The sequence below is a fragment of the Hylobates moloch genome, unplaced genomic scaffold, assembly GCF_009828535.3.
Source record: "Hylobates moloch isolate HMO894 unplaced genomic scaffold, HMol_V3 SCAFFOLD_17, whole genome shotgun sequence".
In the NCBI taxonomy this organism is placed as follows: domain Eukaryota; kingdom Metazoa; phylum Chordata; class Mammalia; order Primates; family Hylobatidae; genus Hylobates; species Hylobates moloch.
The window spans coordinates 9,709,454-9,734,354 of record NW_026652292.1 but is presented as its reverse complement, the minus strand read 5'-3'; the positions used below and the strand labels follow the sequence as shown (position 1 = coordinate 9,734,354).

General features: G+C 44.0%; 1 protein-coding gene across 1 annotated transcript in view; it reads left to right on the top strand.

Annotated features, from left to right (window-relative positions):
- Window positions 1-24,901, top strand: part of DAP (death associated protein) — an 82,725-nt gene that overhangs the window by 4,839 nt on the left and 52,985 nt on the right. The window contains exon 2 of the mRNA XM_032135925.2: window positions 8,239-8,335. Within this exon, the coding sequence (XP_031991816.1) occupies window positions 8,239-8,335 (97 nt within the window). The remainder of the gene's footprint in view (window positions 1-8,238; window positions 8,336-24,901) is intronic.

The window sequence follows — 24,901 nt, the reverse complement described above, 5'->3', positions numbered from 1 at the left end:
TATGGATGCCTTTCAAAAGTCTAGTGTAATTCTCCCTGAATTACCTCCCTGCAGAAAGACTTTCAGATTATCCATTGCTAGAAACGGAAGACTAATTTGTCTTCTATTAACCCTGCGGTCACAGATTTGCTAAGCATAGTCCCAGTGTCAACCAGTCAGGACCAGAGATCAAAGGGTCCAGGTAAGAGGTCTGCCTTTGTTCCCAGCATGCCAAGGAAAACAAGACCCTTTAGTTACTATGCTTTTTTCAGAAGCCTTCTGTCAAGGTGGCCCATGGCATTTCACCTCTTCCCTAGCCTTTTTTTTTTTTTTTTTTGTCTAGACAGGGTCTCTCTCAGGCTTGAGTGCAGTGGCATGGTCTTGGCTCACTGCAACCTTGGCCTCCTGGGCTCAAGAGATCTTCTCGTCTCAGTGTGCTGAGTAGCTGGGACTACAGGTGTGCACCACCACGACCAGCTAATTTGTGTATTTGATGTAGACACAAGGTTTTACTATGTTGTCCAGTCAGGTCTCAAACTCCTGGGTTCAAGCGATCTGCACACCTTGGCCTCCCAAAGTGTTGGGACTCCAGGCATGAGCCACTGCGCCCAGCCTTCCCTAGCCATTTTTGGTTATCTGTGACTTCTAACATCTTTGGTGAGTGTCCTTTTCATTTCGGCCAGTGCCCTGTGCATTCTTACTTGGTTTTGTGACTGCTTTTCCCTTCCCAGCTTCAGAAATCTTGTTTGTTTCTATAGAGAATATTCACTTTTGTATAAAGTACTAGATTAGGTATAGAGAATGGTACTTCCTGTTGTAACAAACAACCTAAATTCTCAATGGCCGAACTAATCCAGGTTTATTTCTCTCCTGGGGGGGTCTTCTTAACATGGAACAATTCAGAGACCCAGATACCCCTTGCTGCATAGCACTAGCTTTTCAATGTGTGGCTGCTGCAGAGGGGATGAGTGTAGGTCGCCGTGCTGGGGTCCGTATGGTGTGGCCCACAAGTGGTATGCATCATCACATCAGTTTCCTATGGCTGCTGTACCAAATCACAATACACTTAGTGGTTTTAAACACCACAGTTTTATTATGTTACAGTTCTAGAGGTGAGAAGTCCAAGATGGGTCTCACTGGGCTAAAATCAAAGTATCCACAGGGCAACTGGTTCCTTCTGGAGGATCAGGGGAGAATCCATTTTCTTGCCTTTTCCAGCTTCTAGAGGCCACCGACTTTCCTTGGCTCATGGCGCCTTCCTCCACAAGCCAAGGAAAGCTTCTTCAAAGGGAGCAATGACCAGTCACATCCTCACATCACACACCCAGAGCCCTGACTCTTCCGCCTCCCTCTTTCACATTTAGAGACCCTTGAGATTACATGGGCCCACCTGGGTAACCAGAATAATCTCCTCACCTTCAGTCTATGATTCTAAGCACAGAATAGCAGTTTCCCTTCTTCTTCCTCAGCTTAAGGTCAGCTGATAAGCAACCTTAATTCCATCTACAACCCTCATTTCCCCTGGCCATGTAGCCCAGCACACTTACAGGTTCCAGAGTGGGGGGACATGATGACATGATGCTGCCCACCAAAGTCACTTTTCCCCATACTATTGGGCAGGACCTAGTTTGATGCCTCCAATCCAACTACGGGGAAGCTGGGAGTGAGACTGGCGAACACCTGACTAGTCCTTTCCTCAACCAATTCCCAATGCCAGCTTTTCCAAAGCACTTCCAGGCAGCGGATCCTACTTTCCCCTGAACTTTTTGAAATTAGCCCTCTACGCTCAAGGATACACATGTAGCTGCTCCATGTACCTCCCAGCTTGAAAGGGGCCCAGTCAGCTGTCCGGCAGGGTGCCCATCCTGGCCCAGTCAGTACTCATTTTGTCCTTTGGGTCAGAAACTATGTCATGCATGGAACACACACTGCTGTGGAAGATGGAGTTAGGCATTACTAGTTCAGAGTCAAAGCACCATGGCCCAGGGGGTCCCACTATGTCTCTGAACTTCATTCTTTAATGGGGTTGCTCCGTGTAATTTAAGAGCCTTCTCACCTTCACAGTCTATGATTCTGAGCACAGAATAGCAGTATGAAGCCAACAAGAGTGCAAATTCAGGAATGTATCTGGGGCTCTGGCTCGTTTTTTAGCACAAACCATTACTTCTACCTTATATATGCACACCTGAAATTTCCTGTAAGGGGTCCACTTGGTCTGGGGGCAAGGTTCTCACTGAGGTCTTCTATAACTCATGTCTGTTATTGGGCCAGACTGTCAGTACCCACTCTCTGCATACGTTCTTACCGCCTCTCACCCCTTTATCCTCTCCACTTTTTAGGGTTCCCACCTTCAGGTGCGTGGGCTTCCATAGATGTGAGTCTCCACTTGCCAGTGATTCTCCTTTCTCCTGGTGGAGTCATTTTTCTTAACTAAGATAGGCCAGAGTCCCTTGCTCTGTTTGCACTGGGAAGTTCTACCCACCTAATCTCACCAACCCCTTTGCTTACCTGCCACTACATTGCTCTACCTGAGATCCTTTGGTTTAATCATAACCTGCAGCACTGGTTGTTTTCTGTTTTGTTTTGTTCTTTCCACCGGAACCGTCCTCAGTACCTTTTGTCTCTTACGTAGAAGAGCTTCCCTTTGAATAACATTTCAATAGCTCTTCTCAGGCAGGAACAAAGGTAGCATATACTTGCGAGTCATACTCCAGTACCTGCAGTGAATGCTTTTGGGACATTTGTGTGAGTTAACAGCCCTTCTAGCTCCTTGCTGGAAACTGCTCCCTGGTTTATGGGACTCTTCTGGTATTTCCCCTTTCTTCTTCCCGCAGTAGCATTTTCTAGTGCGCCATTGAGCACTAGCAGATAGCAAGCCACCAGTGACTCCGTCTTACAGCCAGGCATCCTGACACCTGAGGATAGATGCTTGGCCCAGGGTCCCACATAGTCATTTGCTTCCTTGGTGTTTGCTTACCTCCCAGATGTGACCATAGGTAAAGCTTCCTCCACTCCCCTTCCCATTTGCGCAGGCAGCTGCTCTGTAGAGAGCTTTTCATTTCAAACTCACCTTCCCTTATCTAGGTAGTGTAATAGCCTGGTCCTATCTGTAGGCCATTCCTTTGAGTTACTCTCAGAAGCCATGGTGCTCTGTTTCCTGGAAGGAGTCTGAGCAAGGAAAGGCTTACCTACGATTAAGGGTGGAATCCAGTCTGCCGCTTGCCAGCTGTGTGATTTGAGGCCCCTGGCTTCCCTTTCTCCCTGCCTCAGGATCTACTCCGTGGGGCTGCTGTACAGTGAAAGATGCATGGACTCCACGTGGTTAGAGCAGTGCCTGCCACAGAGTGGTGATGAGGAGCAGAAGTTGGATCTGTGATTCTCCCGAAGCTTCCTCACTTAGGTGGTGATGTAATGACGGAGGTCCTGGCGGTGGTCAGCACCACGATGGGCAGGTGCTTTACAGGGCACGGCCTTCATTCCCCAGCAACCGGTGGGGCAGTGCTCTTTAAGGAACTGCTGTGAAGAGAGGTGAAGAGCTGGAAAAGCACCAATGATTTGAGGACTCCAGAGGCCTCTCTAAGTACTAAATGCTAACTTAAAAACCCATTTAATAAGACTAGCTAACAGTCAAACCCATCCTGTGTGCTAGGCCCTGTTGGAGGCATTTCATGTGTCCTAACTCAGTAATCCTCAGCTGGCCCTGGGAGAGGGGAACATTTTCACTCTTCACTCTTTCTTCATAGGTGGAAGACCCTGAGGCACAGAGAGCTTCAGCAACTTGCCCACACACAGCCACACACACACACACACACACACACACACAAGCACATACGTATGCACACATGTGCACACACTTATGCACAGGCACATGCGCGCGTGCACACACACAGGCAAAGCTGGGATTTGAACCCAAGTTTCTGGCTCCAGCATCTGTGTTCTTACCCTCTGCACAGCACTTCTGCTAAGAGGAAGCTTATTCTTTACATTTGAAGCTCTCATTTGAATAACAACCACCACAACAAAAATCTAAGGTTTTTCTGTTTCTCCTAAAAATACTGATTTGCAAATAATTCTGCAAAGATTTCTGCAAAAGTAATTCTTCTTTTGTAGTTTTGCAAATGAAGAGTTCTAGAGACAGTGATACAACAATCACAATAAATATGTGCTGTGATATTTTTTGGCAGTATTGCAAGTTAAAATGAATCTGTCTCAGCTTTGAGTTATTATTATTATTGCCACTTTTATTGCTACATTAATCACCAAACATACTGAGAGGGATTAATGAAGTTAATTGTTTTTAGAAACTAAATTAAATGCAAGTGCTAATGCTGGGTGACTGAGCCTTGACATTGTGTGCTTATTTCAGCAGAGTTGTGGACAGGCTGCCCTGCAGGAGCTTCAGAAGACTTGATCCTTTCAAATGTCACCTGAACATTCATCATTAGTTTTCTTTGTAGTTAGTTGCACAGCTCTTTTTATTTTTACTTTATGAACACATCTGTGAGTTACAGTTTAAAAGTTTTATGTGTGCCAAGTTGGAAAGATTCAGAGATCATTTTTAAATGGGCATCTGTATTATTGGTTCGGCCTGCCTTAACAAAATACCACAGACTGGGTGGCTTAAACTACAGACATTTATTTCTCCCAGCTTGGGAGGCTGAAGTCCAAGATCAAGGTGTCGGCAGCTCTGCTTTCTCCTGAGGCCTCTCTCCTGGGCTTGCAGATGGCACTTTCTTGCTGTTTCCTCGCAAGCCATTTCTTTGTGTGTGCACATCCCCGGTGTCTCTTTCTCTTATAAAGACACCATTTCTATTATATTAGAGCCCGACCTCAATTCCTCATTTTACCTTAATTATCTTTTAAGACCCTCTCTGCAAATACAATTACAATTTAAGGGTATGTCAGTTTAGGACTTCAACCTATGAATTTTGGGGGGATACTATTCAGCCCGTAATAGCATCTTTCATCAATTTCTGATGAGCATGGGAAAGAGGTGGGATAGAGCGGGGAGGGAAATTAATTTTTAAAAAACATTTAGTGGGATAGTTCTTCTAAGCTCTTCCTTGGGCCCAAAACATTCATAACTCTGAGATCCTGTATTTCAAGAGAGTGAAAAATGACCCTAAGGTGTAGATAATTGTATTTTCAGTCTCCATTTCTGATTGGGAGGCCAACTACATAGGCTGGGAAATCTTTTTAATCTTAGATTAAAAAGCTGCCTGCAAATGGTAGGTCTTTTCTGTTTTGTCTTTGGCTTTTTGCTTTTTTAAAAAAATTTGACCTTGAACTGAAAGGAATTCCTGGAAACCCAAAACGAAGAAGGAACTGAAATTCAGACCTTTAACATGAGAGGTGGGCCCACAGGAGGCAGGGAGTAGCCAAGGTTGGATGCTCAGTGGCCACACCCCTGGGGAAAGATGGAAGAGGGAAACCTGCCCAGTGGCCCTTGGAGGGCCAGGAAGCCAGACTGTGTCAGACTAGGCTCCACATGGGGACAGAAGTCTCCTTAAGAATTTGTAAACAAAGCCTTGCTTTTACATGAGTTCAGCCCGTATTTGTACTGTTTGGCAATTTGTCTTCTGAGAAATCTGCCTTGAAAAGGATTTTCAGACACCTATACTCCTGGCCTGACAAAAACACGTGTAGCATCTCCCCAGAGGGTTGCTGTCTGCATCACAGGCCCCGTAAGATCCTTTCTGGTAAAGCCCAGTGAGGACAGATTCCTCCTCCAAGTCTCCCAGGACAAGAGCAAGAATCCACAGACAAAAACAGACAGCAGGATTAGACTCCAGAGGACTTCAGAAAATCAAATAATGGGATGTACAACTAACATGATTAAATATATAAAGGAATTGAACGTACAAGAAAATAATAAGACCCCATCAAATACCTGGTGAATTTGAGACAAAAGCTCTAGGAATGAAAAATAGAGTGATTAAAAATCAATGGGTGGGATATAGAGCAGATTTTTGAGAGGATTACTGAACAGGATTCTGTTTCCTTCTGCCCTAAGTAGAATGTCCTCTCCGTTGAGAAGAGGCGTGGGCAGCGGGGAGATTTTAGTTCTAAACCCAAGCCAGCAGAGGAATGGTTTAAACATAGTCCTTCATTTTCCTTGCTCTCTTTTGCCCTCTTCTAACAGCCAGCTGCTGGGGCAGTGCTGGTCCTGGGAGCAAACGTCACCATCTCCCTCCAGTCAGGGGCTGGCCAAGTCTCCTAGGGAAATTGAAGGCCAGTACACCTGAAGCATGTAAGCCCCAGGCTGCCTCTCCCATTCTCCTTCCCATTCATCAGCAGCATAAAGAAAGTTGGCCTGGGTTTTCGTGACTCGGCAGGGTCCACTCAGTTTAAAATGCCAGAGGACATGGTGTGGCAAGTTGACTGTATCATGATGTTAGCCGTCTTGTAGCAGAGACTCAGAGACTTGAAGGGTAAAGCTTAGTAAGGCCCGCATCCAGAGCCTGAGGGGCCAATGACTGCAAGGAAAATGGCCCTGCTTTCTAGCCAGCACCCCACTCTCCCAAACGCCTCTCTCTTCTTAACAGTCTGAGGAGATTTATCTCCTTTCTGCAGATGAAGCAGCGAATCTTTGAGAATCTGAGACGCTAGTCTGAGACCACATAGCTGAGGGCGTGGAGGAACATGCTGACCCCAAAACACATGCTGGTGGCCACCATGTGAGGCTGGCTTTTTGGATTTAGGGCCAGCCAGCATTTCCAAATTCTGTTCCATGGAACACTGTAGCCCTGATGGCGGAGAACTGGTATTATAGCCAAAAAAAAAAAAAAAGTTGTGTGGTCAGATAGGCTGGGGAGAGCCGGCATGCTCTATGCCTCCCGTAAGTCTTCCTCATGCAGGGTAGCACACTAAGGGCCAAGAAGGTCTCTCTTGGGGAAACCTATTTAATTTTGTTCAACCTAGCATTTCCCACTCTTATTAGATCCTAGATCACCCGACCCCTTACGACACAGTATTAACATATTAGCCATAAAACAATTGCAAATCAAACCACAGTAAGAGACCGCTTCACACCCACTAGGATGGCTATAATTAAAAAGACACACAATGGCAAGTGTCGGGAACATGTGGAGAATTGGAACCCACACACTGGTGGGAATGTGAAATAGTGTGGAGGCTTTGGAAGACAGCTTGGTGGTTTTCAGAAGGATAAATTCAGGGTTACCATGTGGCCTGGCAGTTCCATTTCTTGGTATATACTCAAGGAAATGAAAACATATGTCCATACAAAAACTTATGTATAAGTTCTTCATAGCTGCATTGTTCGTAATAGCCAAAAAAGTGGAAACAATGCAAATGTCTAATTGATGAGTAGAGAGATACGATGTGATATATCCATGCAATAGGATATTTGACAAGAAGAGGAATGAGATACTTAAATGTGCTGTAACATGGATGAACCTTGAAAACACGCTAAGTGCAAGGAGCCAGTCACCAAAGGCCACATAGTTTATAATTCCACTTACATCAAATGTCCGGAATAAGCAAGTCCAGGTGACTGGCTGCCAGGAGCTGGGAGGGTGGAATGGAGGGTGACTGTTCATGGGTGTGGGGTTTCTGTTTGGGGTGATGAAAATCTCCTAAAATTGATTATGGCAATGGTTGTACAATTCTGAATGCACTCAAAACCATCAAATTATACAGTTTAAATGAGTGAATTGTATTCTACATGAATTACATATCAATAAAGCTGTTTTTTAAAACTAAGTTACCATCTGCCAGTAGTAGGGTTTCACAGCACAGTTTGGGCAAAGCTGCAAGAAGTTTTGTTGCCACTTGCCTGGGCTCTGTGAAGGCACAGTAGCTGTCCCATGTCACCCATCACCATATCACCCCATCAAAAACATCTTCGATATTTGAGAAAGTAAATTTCACAGGGGAGGGTTGAGGTGAGCCCTTGTGTTGAGACTGTGGAGAACTGATAGCAGCAGCCACTCTCTTCATGTAGTTTGTGCCCTCGTTACACTGCTGCTCTTACAAAATACTTGAAAGGTGACCAGACAGAAAAACAAGAGCCTTGGAAAGTTTCTGAGCGGATCTGTAGTAAGAGATTATGTTGAGTGATGCATCATTTTGAATTTACCCCGACAATCCTGACCTTCCCTAGTTAATCATTTTCATTGCCAGATTCTCCAGACTAACTTGTGGCCACTGAGCAACCAAAACCTTTCCAGCTGGTCCCCCTGATCCACAGGCAGCCCCATTTCCACATTAATCCCACCATCTCTGTTTTCATTTCAGTGAAAGCTGGTGGAATGCGAATTGTGCAGAAACACCCACATACTGGAGACACCAAAGAAGAGAAAGACAAGGATGACCAGGAATGGGAAAGCCCCAGGTGGGACGATGCTGGCGACTCTTGAGCATGTTTTCCAAAAACCCTATTCGGTTAAACATTAACATTTGTTCTCTGTTCTATGATTCTGATAGCTCCTGGGCTATGTGGGGCCCCGTTCTGTGCATTTTTCACTTCCTAATCAGGGAGGAGGGGGCTTTGTTCTCAGACAGGGGAGAAATAGAGCCCCTAGAGGTCCTCTTCCCTGACCAGTTCCCACGAGCCCACCCTGTTCCCCACCCCACACCCAGGGCTGGTGCCCCGTCTGTCTGCACAGTTAGAGACCTACCTCCACTTGCCCAGGTGCCTGGGTTTAGCCAGTGTGCCTTCCTTCCTGGAAGCCAGGGCAAGCCAAGCCAAGCAGGAGCAACTTCCTGTGGCCCCTTGGTTTTCTGATGGTGGACACAGCTGCCAGCCACCCTCTCCCCAAGGCTGGACCATCAGAGTGGACGAAGTAGGCAAATTCTTGTACCTGTGAGTCTTTTGTACTCCAGGTTTCTGTTGTCATTCCAGAGAAACAAATACTAACAATTTCTGGGCAGTAGTTTGCAACTTAGGCTTCCATACTGAAACCACATGGAGACCCTTGAGAATTGCCACACCAGTTGAACTCAGGGGTGGACCTGGCTGTCTGCGTAGCTGGGGCGAGAACTTCTGATTTCAGAATGGTTAAAGCATTTCCTCCCTCGGGTCGTCAGCCAGATCTAGAATTACGAGGCCATGCCCTTATGAGTGACTGGGTGTCCTTATATGATACCTCTGCTCCCAACCCTCCTGGGGCCTGCACAGGGGTCTCCTTGCAGACCCCTCCTCCCCCGCTCAACACCTATTTTCCTTAAAGGTTCAGATTTCCAGTTGGGTTCAGGGACCTTGAAAGGAATCCATTTCCCTCAACTTTGCAATACGCAAACAGGCACCACTAACATACCTCTGCAGGAGCTCGTCCACGTAGAAGAAAGCGCTAAGCTCTCTACTTACAGCCTGTCTCCAGATGATGTCTCTGCCAGGAGAGGAGAGGGTGTGGAAAGGGAGAGAGGCTGTGGAAAGAAGCTAACCTTGATTCCTGTGGATTAGACGCATGCTTTTATTTCATTTCATTCCAGCAATCCTGAATAGTAGGTGGTATTCTCCCCAGTTTGTGCACGAGGAAACAGAACCCCAAAGAGGATATCAGCTTGCCCATATCATGCACCTTGCTAGGTAATGGAGCAGGAATTTCAACCCAGTTCTCATGGAGTGCTCAGCGGGCTGGGCTTCCAAATGGATAGTTGCCAAGAGCAGGCACCCACATGAGGAAGTGGTGCATGTTCTTGGTAACCCTGCCTGTCTGCTTCTTAGTGGCATTCCCCATTGAGTATTGTCTATAAAACCTCATACAGTATGAGTTATGGAGCGGCCACGTGAGGGAAGGACAGCATTTTGGGTGACGTTTCTGAGTGATTATTAGTGATTACTGTCCATTTTAAATCATGAGATTAGCAGTGTAAAGATTCAGTCCCAGTTCTGGTTTTAAAAGAAGGCAGTTTAAAGAAAATGCTAGAATTGTCTGGGCACGGTGGCTCACGCCAGTAATCCCAGCACTTTGGGAGGCCGAGGTGGGTGGATCACTTGAGGTCAGGGGTGCGAGACCAGCCTGGCCAACATGGGGAAACCCCGTCTCTACTAAAAATACAAAAATCAGTCAGGTGTTGTGGCGTGAGCCTGTAATCCCAGCTACTCAGGAGGCTGAGGCAGGAGAATCCCCTGAACTCAGGAGGCGGAGGTTGCAGTGAGCCAAGATCATGCCACTGCACTCCAGCCTGGGCAACAGAACGAAACTCGGTCTCAAAAAAAAAAAAAAAAAAGAAAACACTAGAATTATTTTTCTCAGTGACTATATTCACAAAGCTATGTTTGGAACATAACAGCATCAGCAACTCTCCTATAAGTTCACAATTGTATGTCTGTAGGACTTGTGGCCCGACTTATTTTGGAATGGAGAAATTTGGGAGTCTAGGAGGATATTACTGCTTTTAGGAGAATAAAACCTTGCCTATACCACATAGCACCCTCAGTGGGGTCTCAGGCAGCATATTGTAATCTGTATATGATGTTCAAACCGAATTTGATAATTTTTTTAAATTTAGGGACTTGTGTCACTTCAGGTTAAGTTTTGCCTCCGTATAAGTTATGAGGAAGCCTTCCATTTTCTGAGCATTCTTGAGTTGGAAATCGAGGCTAAGAGTGTATAAGCCTGTAGTAATTTCCCTCTAGGAAACCTGGGGTGTCATTGCCCTTCTTCATAACCACCTGTTTCCCTAAGGAAGAAAGAGGGCAAGAGATAACGCCTTGCCTGGAAAAAAAAGTCCTGGAAAGTTAATGAAACACATGCTTTTCTTGGTGAGTTTAAGTGGAATAAGGTACAAATAGCTAGTTCCCTACCTAACACAGTGTCAATACAATGAGAGATAGCAATTTATTAGCAAGTTTAGAAATAAGGACAGAACAGCCCACTAGTTTTCTTTCTATTGATTTTTTTCATGAGTTGAAATGCAGCTTTTCTAGAAGATGAGCAATTTAAATAAATATGCCAGAGGATGAACGGTTGAAGAGGAAAGATTGAGCACCCCAGCACTGTAGATTGTAGCATCTTATTTACCTTAAAGATTTGTTCTCTGTCTCTAGAGAACCGGATATTTTGAAGCAGGCCAACTGCAGGATATGGTTTGCAAAGCACATGAGCAAGGCTTTTGTTGTTGTTGTTCCCTGCAGCCAAATTGCTAGGATACATTCCTGATGAGTGTGTTAGCACTTGTCCTCTTGACTTTGGCTTGGCTGTTTACTGCTGTGGGTTAAACAACTTGACACAGCATTTACAGAACGGGGTAAGCCTGTGTACACTCTTCAGCTATTGATGTAAGTTGCCAAAACAGCTCTTTCTAACACACTGCACCAGGCCTGGTACTCTGTGTAATAGTTTACTTTTATCACCATGCACTCCCACTCCTCATTTCTCTGGTGGGCTGGTTGAATAATCATAGTTAATCATCATCATCACTCATTCGTACAGAGTGCAGTGAGCTTGGCCCTGTTCTAACTGCTCTGTTCATATTAATTCATTTGATCTGTGCTACTATCTCGGAGCTGTTTATTATTGGCTGTTACTCCCATTCTGAATTACTACTCCCTCTTCAACAGCTCTGAGAGTGAAGTGACTTTTCCAAGGGCACACGGTGGGTAAGTGGCAGCGCCAACATTCCAGCGCTAGTGGCAGTTTCTGGATTCCCTATGCTCCTCCATGAGGCTTTGCTTACCCATTGAGCTCTTGTTTTGTGCTGGGCACTTGCTAAGTGCTTCACGTTGGATTTAATGCTCACCTCACCTATAAGTTGGTATTACTGTGTCCATTATACAGATGAAGAAAGCAAAGCTTAGGGAGGTTTCCAGCCCATTGATATGTAGTCGGTCATTGGCCTGGCCAGGATTCAGCCTTGAGTCTGTCTTGATTTGGAAGCCCTTGCCCCTGATATGTCACATAAGTCCCTGGATCCACATAGACTGCAATCCTGATCTCTCTGTAAATGAAACTTAGTGATTCTGGGGTTGCCCATAACCTTGTCTATGCTCCTCAAACCCATAATCCTACCCTTTTGCAGCCTCACCATCAGTAGGTGGTCTAATTATCACTTTATAATAAGGTTTCAGGGGACTAGGCTGGTTTTACTTCAGGTATGGAAAAGCCTACTTACTTACAGAATGTATAAAACACTTAATTATCCTCTTGAAAATGTCTTACGGCATGTGACTTTCCTATCCACATTACCCTGATCCTAAAGTTTTATATTTTTTAATTTTGATCCCAGTGTTGTTCAGATATGAAAATGAGTACCTAACACCAAATGCCAGTTTCCTTCTTAGCCGTAGATGTACATTTGCAAAACTTTCTTTTCCTTGCCAGACATTTAAGACTAGTTTTAAATTTACTGACTCATCTCTGGTGGCTTCCTTCCCCATTAATTGGAAAATCAAGTACTGATTACAGAGAAAAGGGACAAATGGAAGATTAAAGATGTTATTGTGTTGACAGGAGAAAAAAAAACCCTGCAACTTTCACTAGTTATTTTTCTTGCAATTGTTTATGCAACTCTTATTCCCTTTAATCTTGTCGTTTTCCACAGACTTAAACATAATTTCCTATGCTACCAAGTTGTTTTGAGATGCTGTGTTAAAAAAAAAAAAATAGCCAAAATGTGAAAATGCTGCCAAAGAATTTCCATCAACCCGAGTTCTAGTTACTGGTGGCTCTTCATGTCCAGGAAGAGTAATAGTCTTCATTATTATTAGCTAATACTTTCCTGCATGGCTGCTTGATTCCATCTTGAGCCGACCCAATTAAGGAAAGTGGTGGTTTTCAAGCCTTTTGTTGAGTGTCATAAGATAAAGTAGCCAGTTTCATTATGTAAAGGAGAGACTGCAGACATAGAATGGACTTCAGGAGTCAGGGTTCACTACAGAAAACAGTTTAATGTCAAACATTTCCTGACATTCTTCCATGAACTGGGCTTGGTACAAGATATTAAAAAGGAATGGATAACAGGAGGGGTAAACCAGAAAAGAACGGGTTTGGTCACTGACAAGTGGTGGATGGAAAAGGGGTGGAACGAAGGAAGAAACAGGAATGGGGAATAAGGAACAATTCTTCCCTGATCTTGTCTTTTTGCATGGTTCTGACCTAGAACCATGGCACTGTTTCACATACCTGACAAGTAAGCCAACCATTCACATCAAGCAAGAGGTGGGAGGAACCCAGTATGGCGTACAAGCACTGATGGATTGAAGGGAGTAGGAAATGCAATTGCTTGATATAACCATATTTAAGGGAGTGGGGAGTTACCTAAGTAACTTTGGGAAACAACATTTTTAAGTGGATGCTATAAGGCTAAAGACAATAAAAAACTATGCATAAATGGTGTACTTCAGTTAGTAAACAGGCTTTTTAAAGGGCATGGTTTAGCAATTCCAAAATTGCCTTATGTGAATACTAGGATTCAACAAACAAAGAGCCAAGTTCCTCACTGTCAGAGAAAGAGGTTACAAATAGGAAAGGGAGAAGATTGAAATGAACTTGGTGCTGTTGGATGGGAACTGGAAGTATCTGTATGAACATATGGTTCTGAATGGATGGATGGATGGATGGATGGATGGATGGATGGATGGATGGATAGATGGATGGATGGATGGATGGTAGATACAAACATACCTATACAGATATACAGAAATGAATATGGATGACAGGGTTAGTGTCATACCTGTATTTCCTAGCTTTGTTCACTGAGAGGGCCTAAAGAACTGACACCCATGCAGCCATAAGCATCCCTAGGGCCCAGACCGTGATGTCTAAACACCATTCCCCAGTCAGAGGAACCAGGGTTCCTTGGAGAAGTAGTTGATTCCAGGCCAGGACAGGAAAAATACTAGATAGGCCTGGAATATACTGTAGTGCCAGAACATAAGGAAGTTCTCCAGAAAGGTTTGGGGCAGGGCAGAATGTTATAGAAGCCCAGCTGAAGGATCTCCTTATGGCCTTAGCTGGAATAATTTGCAACAAAGTGACAGTACTAGATTTTTTTGTTTCTGTTTTTGAGATGGAGTTTCACTCGTGTTGCCCATGCTGGAGTGCAGTGGTATGATCTCAGCTCACTGCAACCCCTGCCTTCTGGTTTCAAGCTATTCTCCTGCCTCAGCCTCCCGAGTAGCTGGGATTACAGGCACCTGCCACCACATCCGGCTAATTTTTTTTGTATTTTTAGTAGAGACAGGGTTTCGCCATGTTGGCTAGGCTGGTCTCGAACTCCTGACCTTGTGATCAACCCACCTTAGCCTGCCAAAGTGCTGGGATTACAGGCATGAGCCACTGCACCCAGCCAATAGTGTTAGATTTTAACCCGTACAGTAAAATAAATATCCATGAGTCCATACTGACATAAATAATTGAATTAATAAGCCAGGAGAACGGATAGCTCTTTTTTACAGAAGAACTGCAGTTACTTAATGTATAAGAAAGGGGGTAACTAGAATATCACCAGGAGGCAAACAGCATAGTAATTGTTGTAGACAAGATCCACTAATGGATGTCAGAATTAATGGGTAAAAGTTTGAGGAAAAACACGATATTTACGTAGTCAACAGGATATTTGTGTAGTCTCAAAGAGTCTTCCCCAATATATGTATTAATTACAAAACAAAATGAAAAGAGTGTCTTTACCGTGGAAGCCATGAGAAGCACATTGTGTACAGTTTGTCAGTATGAAAACGGAAAGAAGGCAGAGCACCACCTTCAGCCTCAGCTGGGAAAATGCAGGTTGATTGTCACAAAAAATACTACAAAAAGCCTTTGCCGCTCTGCCTGTGTCTGTGAATGACCACGAAGGTGCTACGTGTGTTTGATTTTGGGGTTACAAATAAATTTTAGCAAGTAGGCAAGTTTACAAAAATGGAATACATAAATAGTAATGATGGACTGAACTTAATTATCTCGCCCTTTATAGAAAAGCTTTGCCAACCCTCATTTTAACTTAGTCTGCCTTCAGAAACTAGTCTACTACTTCATAAACAACTTAAGAAACTTACAACAGTATACTTCTAATTACCACTCTACCCACTTTGTGTTTTGTCATATACTTTACTTCTACCAATACTATAAAAAATAATGTGCTGGTGATTACTTAACTCCTGGCCCTCCAAGAAAAAATTTCAAAAGCCCCGATTTGTAGCATTTGCTAATTTTATGGTGTGAATACTCCTACCACAGCCCCCCACCCCACCTGCTTTTTTTTGAGACAGGGTCTCAGTCTGCCACCCAGGCTGGATTGCAGTGGCATGATCCTGGGTCACTGCAGCCTCAGCCCCCTGGGCTCAAGCAGTCCTCCCACCTCTGCCTCCCAGGTGGACTAGAGGTGTGCACCACCACGCTCAGCAAATTTTTAAATTTTTTTTTGTAGAAACCAGGTCTCACCACATTGACCAGGCTGTTTTCAAACTCTTGAGCTCAAGCAATGCTCCTACCTCAGCCTCCCATAGTGCTGGGGTTACAGGAGTGAACCACCACACCCAGCTAGCCAATTTTAAACTAACAACGTGACATCACTAAATATAGACTTGTGAAGACATGTGAACAGTCAGCTCTGCATGCCAGTGTAAGTCAGCTCCAACACACCACTGGCTACAACTTCACTTATGTTGTTCCTGTTTTTAATAGTAGCCTTTTAAAGATGTTTAAAGAAAGATAGGAAATATCTTTTAAAGATTATTATGCACATCTAATGTTCATTCTGTCTGGTGTCCTTTATTTCTTCCCACTGGGTTTCTATCTGTTTTATTCTCTTTCTGAAAATATTTGTGATAGTAAATGTCTGCTGGAGATGAATTCCTCAAGGTTTTGTCTTTCTGAAAATGTCTTTGTTTTGCTTTTACTTTTGAAAGATGTTTTCACTATATATTGAATTCCTAGTTAAAAGTTTTTTCTTTCAATGTGTTAAACATGGCATTCCATTTTTTTCTGGCTTCCATTGTGTACAGCGAGAAGTCAGCCATAATTCTTGTCATTTTTCTCTGTATGTAATGTTTCTGTTTACCTATGGTTACTTTCAAGATTGTCTCTTTATTTCTGTTTTTCAACAGTGTGTTTGTGATGCACCAAGTTTGGTTGTCTTTGTGTGTATCTTACTTGGGATTCACTGAGCATTTTTTATCTATGGTTTGGTGTCATCAGCTTGGAAAAATTGTTGGCCATTGTCTTTTCAAAAATTTCTTTGCTTCGTTTTTCTCTTCTTTTTTTGAGACTCTAGTTATACCCATAGTGAACATTAGATATGTTCACAGGCCTCGGATGCTCTGTTTTTCTCCCCTCTGTCACCGACTCTTTTTTCCTCTTTTATTTCAGTGTAGATGGTTTCTTTTGAACCTGACTCCTTTCTCTTGTGCCCAGTGTGGCGATAAGTCCAGTGAAAGAATTCTTCATCTCTTATATCCTGTTTTTCATTTCCACTTCCATTTGGCTTTTAAAAATATATAGCTTCCGTTTCTCTGCTGAAATTTCCTGTCTTTTCACACATATTTGTCACAGTTATTTTAAATCTTCATTTGATGAGTCCAACATCCAGGCTTGGTCCCTCGTTCTGTTAACTGTTTGTTTCTTTACAATGGGTCACATCACTTCTTCCAGGGTCTTTTAATTTTTAAGTAAAGTAAAACCTGGTGTGTAAAAGAATGACAGAGAAAGAAATAACACTAGGAGCTGAAGTAAATAATATTTACATCAGTCCAGAAAACAGCATGCCTTTTCTGTTCAAACCCATTCATGTGTGTGAGTGTGTGTGTGTGAGAGAGAGAGAGAGAGTTAATTTAGTGTTTATAGTTGAACCGGGCCTGGGCTGTATTGCTGCTTTAGTTATAGATTCAAGACTTCACAAATATCGAATTAATTGAAGGTAGGATTATAACCTTCCCACTTGTAGTGGCTTAGGATATGAGTGCCTCGAAGGTGTGTCTATTTTCCTGCCCTGCCATTGGACTTCAGCAGGCTCTGTGTGTGTGCTGAGCCTTGTGGGTGAGAGCCTTTCAATTCCCCCATCCCTTTCCAACCAAGATAGACTTCTGCTTGGTCCTGGGTGAGGCCTAGAGTGCCAGGGGAATCATCATATTTGCCTCATGTGATTATAATTCACTGGTCAATTAGACAACATATAAAAACACCTCAACCATCTCAGTCACGTATTAAGTGATAGCTGTTATTACATCTGTGGTGATTTTTAAAACTTTTTATTTTGCAATAATTTCAGACATACAGAAAAGTTGCCAAAACAAAAAAAGTACTAAAAAAGTCCCATCTACCCCTCACCATGTTCCTCATATGGTAAAATTTCACCACACTTGCTGATCGTCCCATTTCTTTCTTTTTTTTTTTTTTTTTTTTCAGACAGAGTCTTGCTCTGTCACCCAGGCTGGAGTGCAGTGGCACCATCTTGGCTCACTGCAAGCTCTGCCTCCCAGGTTCACGCCATTCTCCTGCCTCAGCCTCCCCAGCAGCTGAGACTACAGGCGCACGCCACCACGCCCGGCTAATTTTTTGTATTTTTAGTAGAGATGGAGTTTCACCACGTTAGCCAGGATGCCAGGATGGTCTCGATCTCCTGACCTTGTGATCCGCCCTCCTCGGCCTCCCAAAGTGCTGGGATTACAGGCGTGAGCCACCGCACCCAGCCCTGTTCCTCCCATTTCTTACCCTCACATATACCTAAATCTACATCTGTCTGTTTATACGAACTTTCTTCTGAAGAGCCCTTTTACTCTGGAATACTTTAGTGTGTGTTTACTAAAAGCAAGTACTGTATAATTATCAAAATCAGGAAACTAACATTGAAACAGTAGTGTTGCATAATCTACAGACTCTTCAGACTTGGCCCATTTTCCCACTACTGCCACAAATTTCAGTCCAGGATTATACCTTCATTTAGTGATATCTCTTTAGTCGCCTTTCATCTAGAACAGTTATCCAGCTTTTTAAAATCTTTCATGACCTTGACATGTTTGAAGAGTATAGGTCATTTATTTTGTAGAATTTTCCTCAGTTCAATTTTTCTGATGTGCCTTCACGATTGGATTCAGGTCCTGCTTTCAGGGCAGGGACTGCACAGAAGCAAGGTCTTGTCCTTCTTGGTGCATTGGCTCAGGAGGTACACAACACTCCCCATCTCATGGCCGGTGATGCCAGCTTTGATTGTTCGGTTAAGATGGCATCTGCCAAGTTTCTCCACTGTCAATTTACTATTTTACCCTTTGTAATTCGTATGTATCTCATGGGGGAATACTTTGCAACTCTATGAGTATCGTGTTTCTCATCAAACTTTTGCCTGCTACTTTGAGCATTCACTGATGATGCTTGCCTGAAACAGTGACTACTGTAGAGATACTGTATTTATTTCCCAGGGCTACCTTAACAAAGTGCCACAACCTGGGTGGCTTTAAATAACACATTTGTCATCTCAGTTCTGGAGGCCAGAAGGCTGAAAGCAAGGTGTTGGCAGGTTGGTTGCTTCTGAGAGCTGTGGGAAGCATGTGTTCCATGCTGCTCCCCTAGCTTCTGGTGGTTTCCAGCAATCTCTGGCATCCCCTGGCTTGTAGATGCATCACTCTAGTCCTGTGCCTTTACGTGGTTTCTCCCTGTATCTCTACATCGTTTTTCCTCTTTGTGTCCAAATTTCCCCTTTTCATAAGGACACTGATCATACTGGATTAGGACCCATCCTGATGACTTCATTTTAACTGGATTAATAAAGATCCCATTTCCAAATAAGCTCACATTCTGAAGTACTGGGAGTTAGGATTTCAACATGCCTTTTTTGGAAGACACAAATCAACCTGTAGCAGATGCCAAATGGTGATCTATAGCAATTTTTAATGGTTCTCTCAGTCAAGTTCATTGTTAAGATAATAAATAGAAAATTTAAAACTTCAGTTAAAAGATGGCCCAGCCGTGTGCCAGCTTAAATCTCAGGCCTATATGCCTGGGAATTTTTGTCTTTAGCCATGATCTGCATGTTTGAACTTTAAGCCATTTGGTGAACCAATTTCAACATCACCCTTAAGTTCTAATGTTACCTTTTATATCCAGGCTAGTTGCCAGCTGCCTTTTAAAAGGGGCCTGTCCCTGTTCTCTAGGATGTGTGTGGAGATTTCAGCAGACCAGGGATGCTGAGCACCGGCCAGCTCTCAGCTCCAGTTTTTGTTGTTGTTGTTGTTGTTGTTGTTCTTTGTTTTTGTTTTTTGAGATAGAGTCTTGCTCTGTCGCCCAGGCTGGAGTGCAGTGGCTTGATCTCAGCTCACTGCAAGCTCTGCCTCCCAGGTTCCAGTGATTCTCCTGCCTCAGCCTCCCGAGTAGCTGGGATTACAGGCTACATGCCACCATGCCCAGCTAATTACTTTATTTTTAGTAGAGACGGGATTTCACCATGTTGGCCAGGCTGGTTTCAAACTCCTGACCTCAGGTGATCGCCTGCCTCAGCCTCCCAAAGTGTTGGGATTACAGGCGTGAGCCACTGTACCTGGCTCAGCTCCAATATTGTGAGTGCCCCGTGCTGGCAGGCAGGGCCCACCACTTGCCAGCAGCAGCTGACCCAGGTGCTGGAGTGCCACGGGCCACAGAGCTCTGCACTGGCCAAAGGCAGAGCTGCAACATGGCCCGGGCCCTGAGTGACATGGAATGTCTGTTTGAGGGGGTAACTGGTTGTCACTGCTTATGGACTGAGATGCCTCTTCCAGGGAGAAGCTGTAAGGAAGGTACAGCAAGACCCTCAGAATAAAAAGCAGACCTGATTTCATGGCAGCATAAAATAGTAACAAATAGCCCATCTGCCCTGGGAAGGAGAATCAGGAAGATTCCCGTTGCTTTTGGGCAGCTCTTCCTGTCAGGTTTGTCAGACTGAGACTCAGAGACCAAGTTTGTAGGCAAAATGGGGCATTGCTGAAGTGTCACAGTTTATGTGCCAGCAAGGGAGTGGTAAAAGGAAGCGTTTTGCCTGTGGCAACTTGGGCGGCAGAAAGTTGACAGAACAAGCACAAGCCCTCAAACCTCCCGATGGCAGCCGAGTCTGCTGGCAGCATCCGCTGCGTGTGAAGCCCCATGCAGGATGACATCTGTGTGAGCGAGGCTGCCCAGGGAAGGTTGGCGTCTGGCAGCCTCTCCAGAGGCTGCAGGCTGTCCTAATGGCAGCATCAAGATCTGCCATTAGGACAAACCCACTCTCATCTCCACCCAGGTTAGAGTGGGCAGAACTTGCAGGCAGACTGGCTGCCTCTCCGCCAAGAAGCAGCACATTAGTTTTCCTGGGCTCCCATAACAAAGTTCCACAAACTGGGTGGTTTAAAAACAGAAATGTTTCGTCTCACAGTTGTGGAGGCCAGAAGCTTGAGATCAGGGTGTTGGCAGGACCACACTCCCTCTGCAGGCACTGGGGAAGGTCTGTCGCAGGCCTGTCTCACAGCTTCTGGTAGTGCTTGGCTGGTGGCAGCCTCACTCTGCTGCCTTTGCCTGACGTTCTCCCTTTGTGCCTGTCTGTGACCAAACTTCCCCTTTTTATAAAGACACCTGTCCTACAAAAAACCAAACACCGCATGTTCTCACTCATAGGTGGGAATTGAACAATGAGAACTCATGGACACAGGAAGGGGAACATCACATTCCGGGGACTGTTGTGGGGTGGGGAGGGGGGGGGCGGGCGGGGACAGCATTAGGAGATATACCTAATGCTAAATGACGAGTTAATGGGTGCAGGAAATCAACATGGCACATGGATACATATGTAACAAATCTGCACATTGTGCACATGTACCCTAAAACCTAAAGTATAATAAAAAATAAAAAAAAAAGACACCTGTCCTATTGCATTAGGGGCCTACCCTTCTCCAGTATGACCTCTTCTTAACTAATTACATCTGCAACAACCCTGTTTCTAGATAAGATCATGCCCTTAAGTACTGGCTGGACCCTGGGATCTCAACCTCTGTTTCTTGGGGAAAGGTAAATTCAACCCACAACAAGCAAGCAGCACCTTGTGCCACTAGGCATCAGCTGGCAGTACCCAGCTCTGTTGGCATTCCAACAGCAATGACAGCATGATAATTTATTAACTGTGATGCTTACATGGCAAATGATCCTCTCTTCCCCTGTGCCAGTGTTTACTGTTGCCCAGGCTGAGCGCTGCAGCAGCCTGCTTTCCTGACCAGGGGTATTTTGTGTACAGTGGTGTGGCCCCAAATTTGATCACACACTTTCTGCTTGCATCCCCAATATGTGTATATTCATTTTAAAAGTATACATGTGCACTACATTACCATGATATGTTATGAAACATATACAAAATGGATGGTAAGATATTTGATAAAGATGAAATCAGCAATATTTTAAATGTCTTGCTATTTCTAGTGACTTTGTACTATCATTAGCTAATCTCAAGGTCCAGATACCCTTGAGATGGGATTTCTCGTTAATGAGTCAGGATGTAAATGTAAATTTCTAATGGGCTTCCAGGCAATTTCAGGTTTTGTGGGGGAGAACTGCTTCTTGTCACATGTGACTAGGTCGTTGGTAATTGTAACATGGAGACAAATGACGACAGGCAGGAGCGCTTCCCTTTGCTGATGTTCACTTGTGCTTGTATTGGGATTAACTTCAGCCTCCAGAGGTTATTTTTTCAGGAATTTTTTTCTTAAGCTACTTGTCCATTTTGTAAAAGTTAGCTTAAATTCACTCTAAATTCAACATCTGAGCACAGTTTTTTGAGGCACTTGGGATATATTGAGGATGATATTAGAGAATTGAACTCATTACCCCATTAACCAGATGGCGTCGTGGATATGTTGCAAGACACTGAAAGCAAGTGAAGGGCATGGAGGCCTTTGGGTGGCAGCCCCGCGGCTTCCCTGGGAGCTCTCACTAGGAGGCCGGTGAGGGACAGTCTGCCTAGGGGCCACATAGTAAATAGTGGCAAAGCTTAATTCATTTTGTTTCTTTAGATAAAAAATAAATGTAAATAGAATATATCTTCATGTTTAGCTCATTTTCCCAGCTAAATAATTGCCTTCTTAAGCACATGGGACTGCCTTAATCATGGATTAATTCATCATGGCCCAATACCACTTTTGTTGTTGTATATAATAGAAATTAAACATTTCTCCCAGCACCTGTGGATATGTGTATTTTAGCATGATCAGTAGAAATGACACTGTGAGCATCTTAAGGAGTTTTGCCCAGAATTGCCCTATGAACACAGGGTAATAGCACTGTCGATTCCCAGTGAATCCAGCCTGGTTCTTCCTCTCCTGGAGGTGGACGCCAGAGAAAGGCTTGAGGCTGGCAGGCAGTGAATCAAAGCCTCGCCACAGAGGGACACAGCATATGGGTACCCATATGTCACGAGATCCTGGCTGAACTCCTTAGATTTGGGGATAAGAAAGAAAGTGCAGGCGGCCAGGCTTTCCTCTAGGGCCAGTGGCTGCTGGTAATAGGCTTTGAGACAGTGTTTGTACAACATCTGGCTACATAATGTATGTGGAAACCAGGTGTGATTTATGAGCTTCCGAATGGCCCCTTCCTGCTCTGTCTCCCTCCACAGGTCCCAGCCTCCTCCTAAGATTGTCACACTCCCATCTACACCGGCAGGGCTCTTTTGATCTGATGGAAGGAGGGAAGAAAGGAAATGGGGCTATCAGTTCTCCCTTCCAGGCTCTGCTCTGTGTGTCTGCACTGCAGTCAGCCTCTTGGAACGGAGGCTCTTTTGTTTTTATGGTGTGACTCAAAAGGTTGCACTATTTATCAGGAGTGTTTTCTTATTACATAAACATATAAACTGAATTTAAATCAACTCTCCAGTGCTTGGATTTTATAGAATGAAATATGTAATAATAACCACATCAAAGTAAGAGCCCTTATTGAGTTTATTACATTAAAATGACTAGGCCTGAAGTTTTTAAGTTCTTTTTATCTATATAAGCCCTGTTGACTTCAGTTGTTTCAGAAGGCATAGCACTCAGAAAACACTTGGTGAATCAGTAATAATTACCTTGGACTTTGATTCTCTAAAGATAAAATAGTCAATTAACTTGATTACTTCTTATTTTCCAGTTGGTGAAAAAAGGTGAATGCAGTAGTAGCCATGTTGGGGAAGAAAATTCTTTATCCTCACACGTTCTGTTGGGGCTTCACTTCTCTCTAGGCAGATGTTTACTTTGATTTTTTATTGTGCACATCCCCTAAGGCAGGACTGTAGTCATTACTGTGGAATTAATACGGGCTGGAGTATCAAGGGTGGTGTTCTACTCAAGGGATTCTCATAGAATCAGCAGATTTAGAGTTGGACACAACCTGAGGATCACTTAATCCAGGTGCTCCTAAGTGGAGGCCTTGAGAGGTGAGATGTCAGATTTTGCTAAAGATCCAGAAGGATCTAGATACCAAAAGTGAAACATATATTGGGTAGCAATCCACAAAGTTTTTTGTGTTAAAAATTAGCCCTTGTCCTCTTCTGGGCGTATACCTAAAAGAATTGAAAGCAGCAGGCTCACCAAGAGATATTTGTACTCCTGTGTTCATAGCAGCACTGTTCACAGTAGCCAAGAGGTGGAAGCAACTCATGTGCCCATCAACAGATGAATGGAGAAACAAAATATAGGGTATACACACACACACACACACACACACACACGCACACGCACAGGAATATTATTCAACCTTAAAAAAGGGGGAAATCCTGTCATATGCCACATCATGGGGGAACCTGGAGGTCATTATGCCAAGTGAAAGAAGCCAGCTACCAAAGGAAAAATACTGCATGATTCTATGTATATGCGGTATCTAAAGTAGTCAGACTCATAGAAAGTTAGAATGGTGCTTACCAGGGACTAGGGAAAAGGGAAATGTGGATTAGTGTTTAATGTGTACAAACTATCAGATTTGCAAGATGAAAAAGTTCTGGAGATCTGTTTCACGACAATGTAAATATACTTAACACTACTAAGCTGTACACTTAAAATGGTTAAGATGGTAAATTTTGTGATACGTTTTTTAACCATAATAAAAATATTTTTAAAACAAAAAACCAGGCCATTGCTGCTGTGGTAAGCAGTTTGGTGGACCCTCAAAAAGCTAAACAGCATTTCCATGTGACCTGGCAATTCCCTTCCTAGGTGTACACTCAAGAGAACTGAAAACAAGTGCTCAAGCAGAAACTTGTACATGAATATTCATCCCATCATTATTCACAATAGCCAAAAAATTGAAACAGCCCAAATGCTCATCAGCCAATGAGTGGAGAAACAAAACATGGTATATTCATACAAAGAGTGAAGTGCTGATTAACGATACAGTCATGGAGGAACTTTAAAAACATTGTGCTGCGTAAAAGAAACCAGACACCAGGCCACATATTCAACAAGGCCATTTATATGAAATATCCAGAATAAGCAAATGCATAGACACAGGCAGCAGATGACTGGTTGCCAGGGGCTGAGGAGACAAAGGGGAATGGTGAGTGACTGCTTAATGGGTATCGATTGCTTTTGAGGATGATGAAAGTTCTGGAATTAGATGGTGGTGGTGGTTGCATAACATAGTGAATGTATTAAAAGCCACTAAATTGTACAATTTAAGGTGGTTAAAATGGATTTTATGTTCTATGAATGTTACCTCAATAAAAAGGAAGTCCTTTTGCATGAAAATTGGGAACCATGGCTAGGTTCAACCCGCACATTGTCATCGCTGAGAAAGCAGAAGCTCACTTTGGTGACAGGACTTTCTGGAAGGCCATGGCTGAACTCCTCAGGGACATCAGGACCCTTCAGGGTTGGGGAGAGAGGCATCTCATGCAGCCAGGCTGCAGGCCCAGGCAGCAAGGACACATTGACTCCTTGAAGAAGTCTCAGAATGGGGTTGACCACAGGAGAGGTGGGTCCCTGGGGCTCTTCCAGGGCTACCTCTCTGCCCTCCTCCTAGAGCACCTGCCTCCACAGGCTGGCAGAGGGTTGGCCATAGTAGAT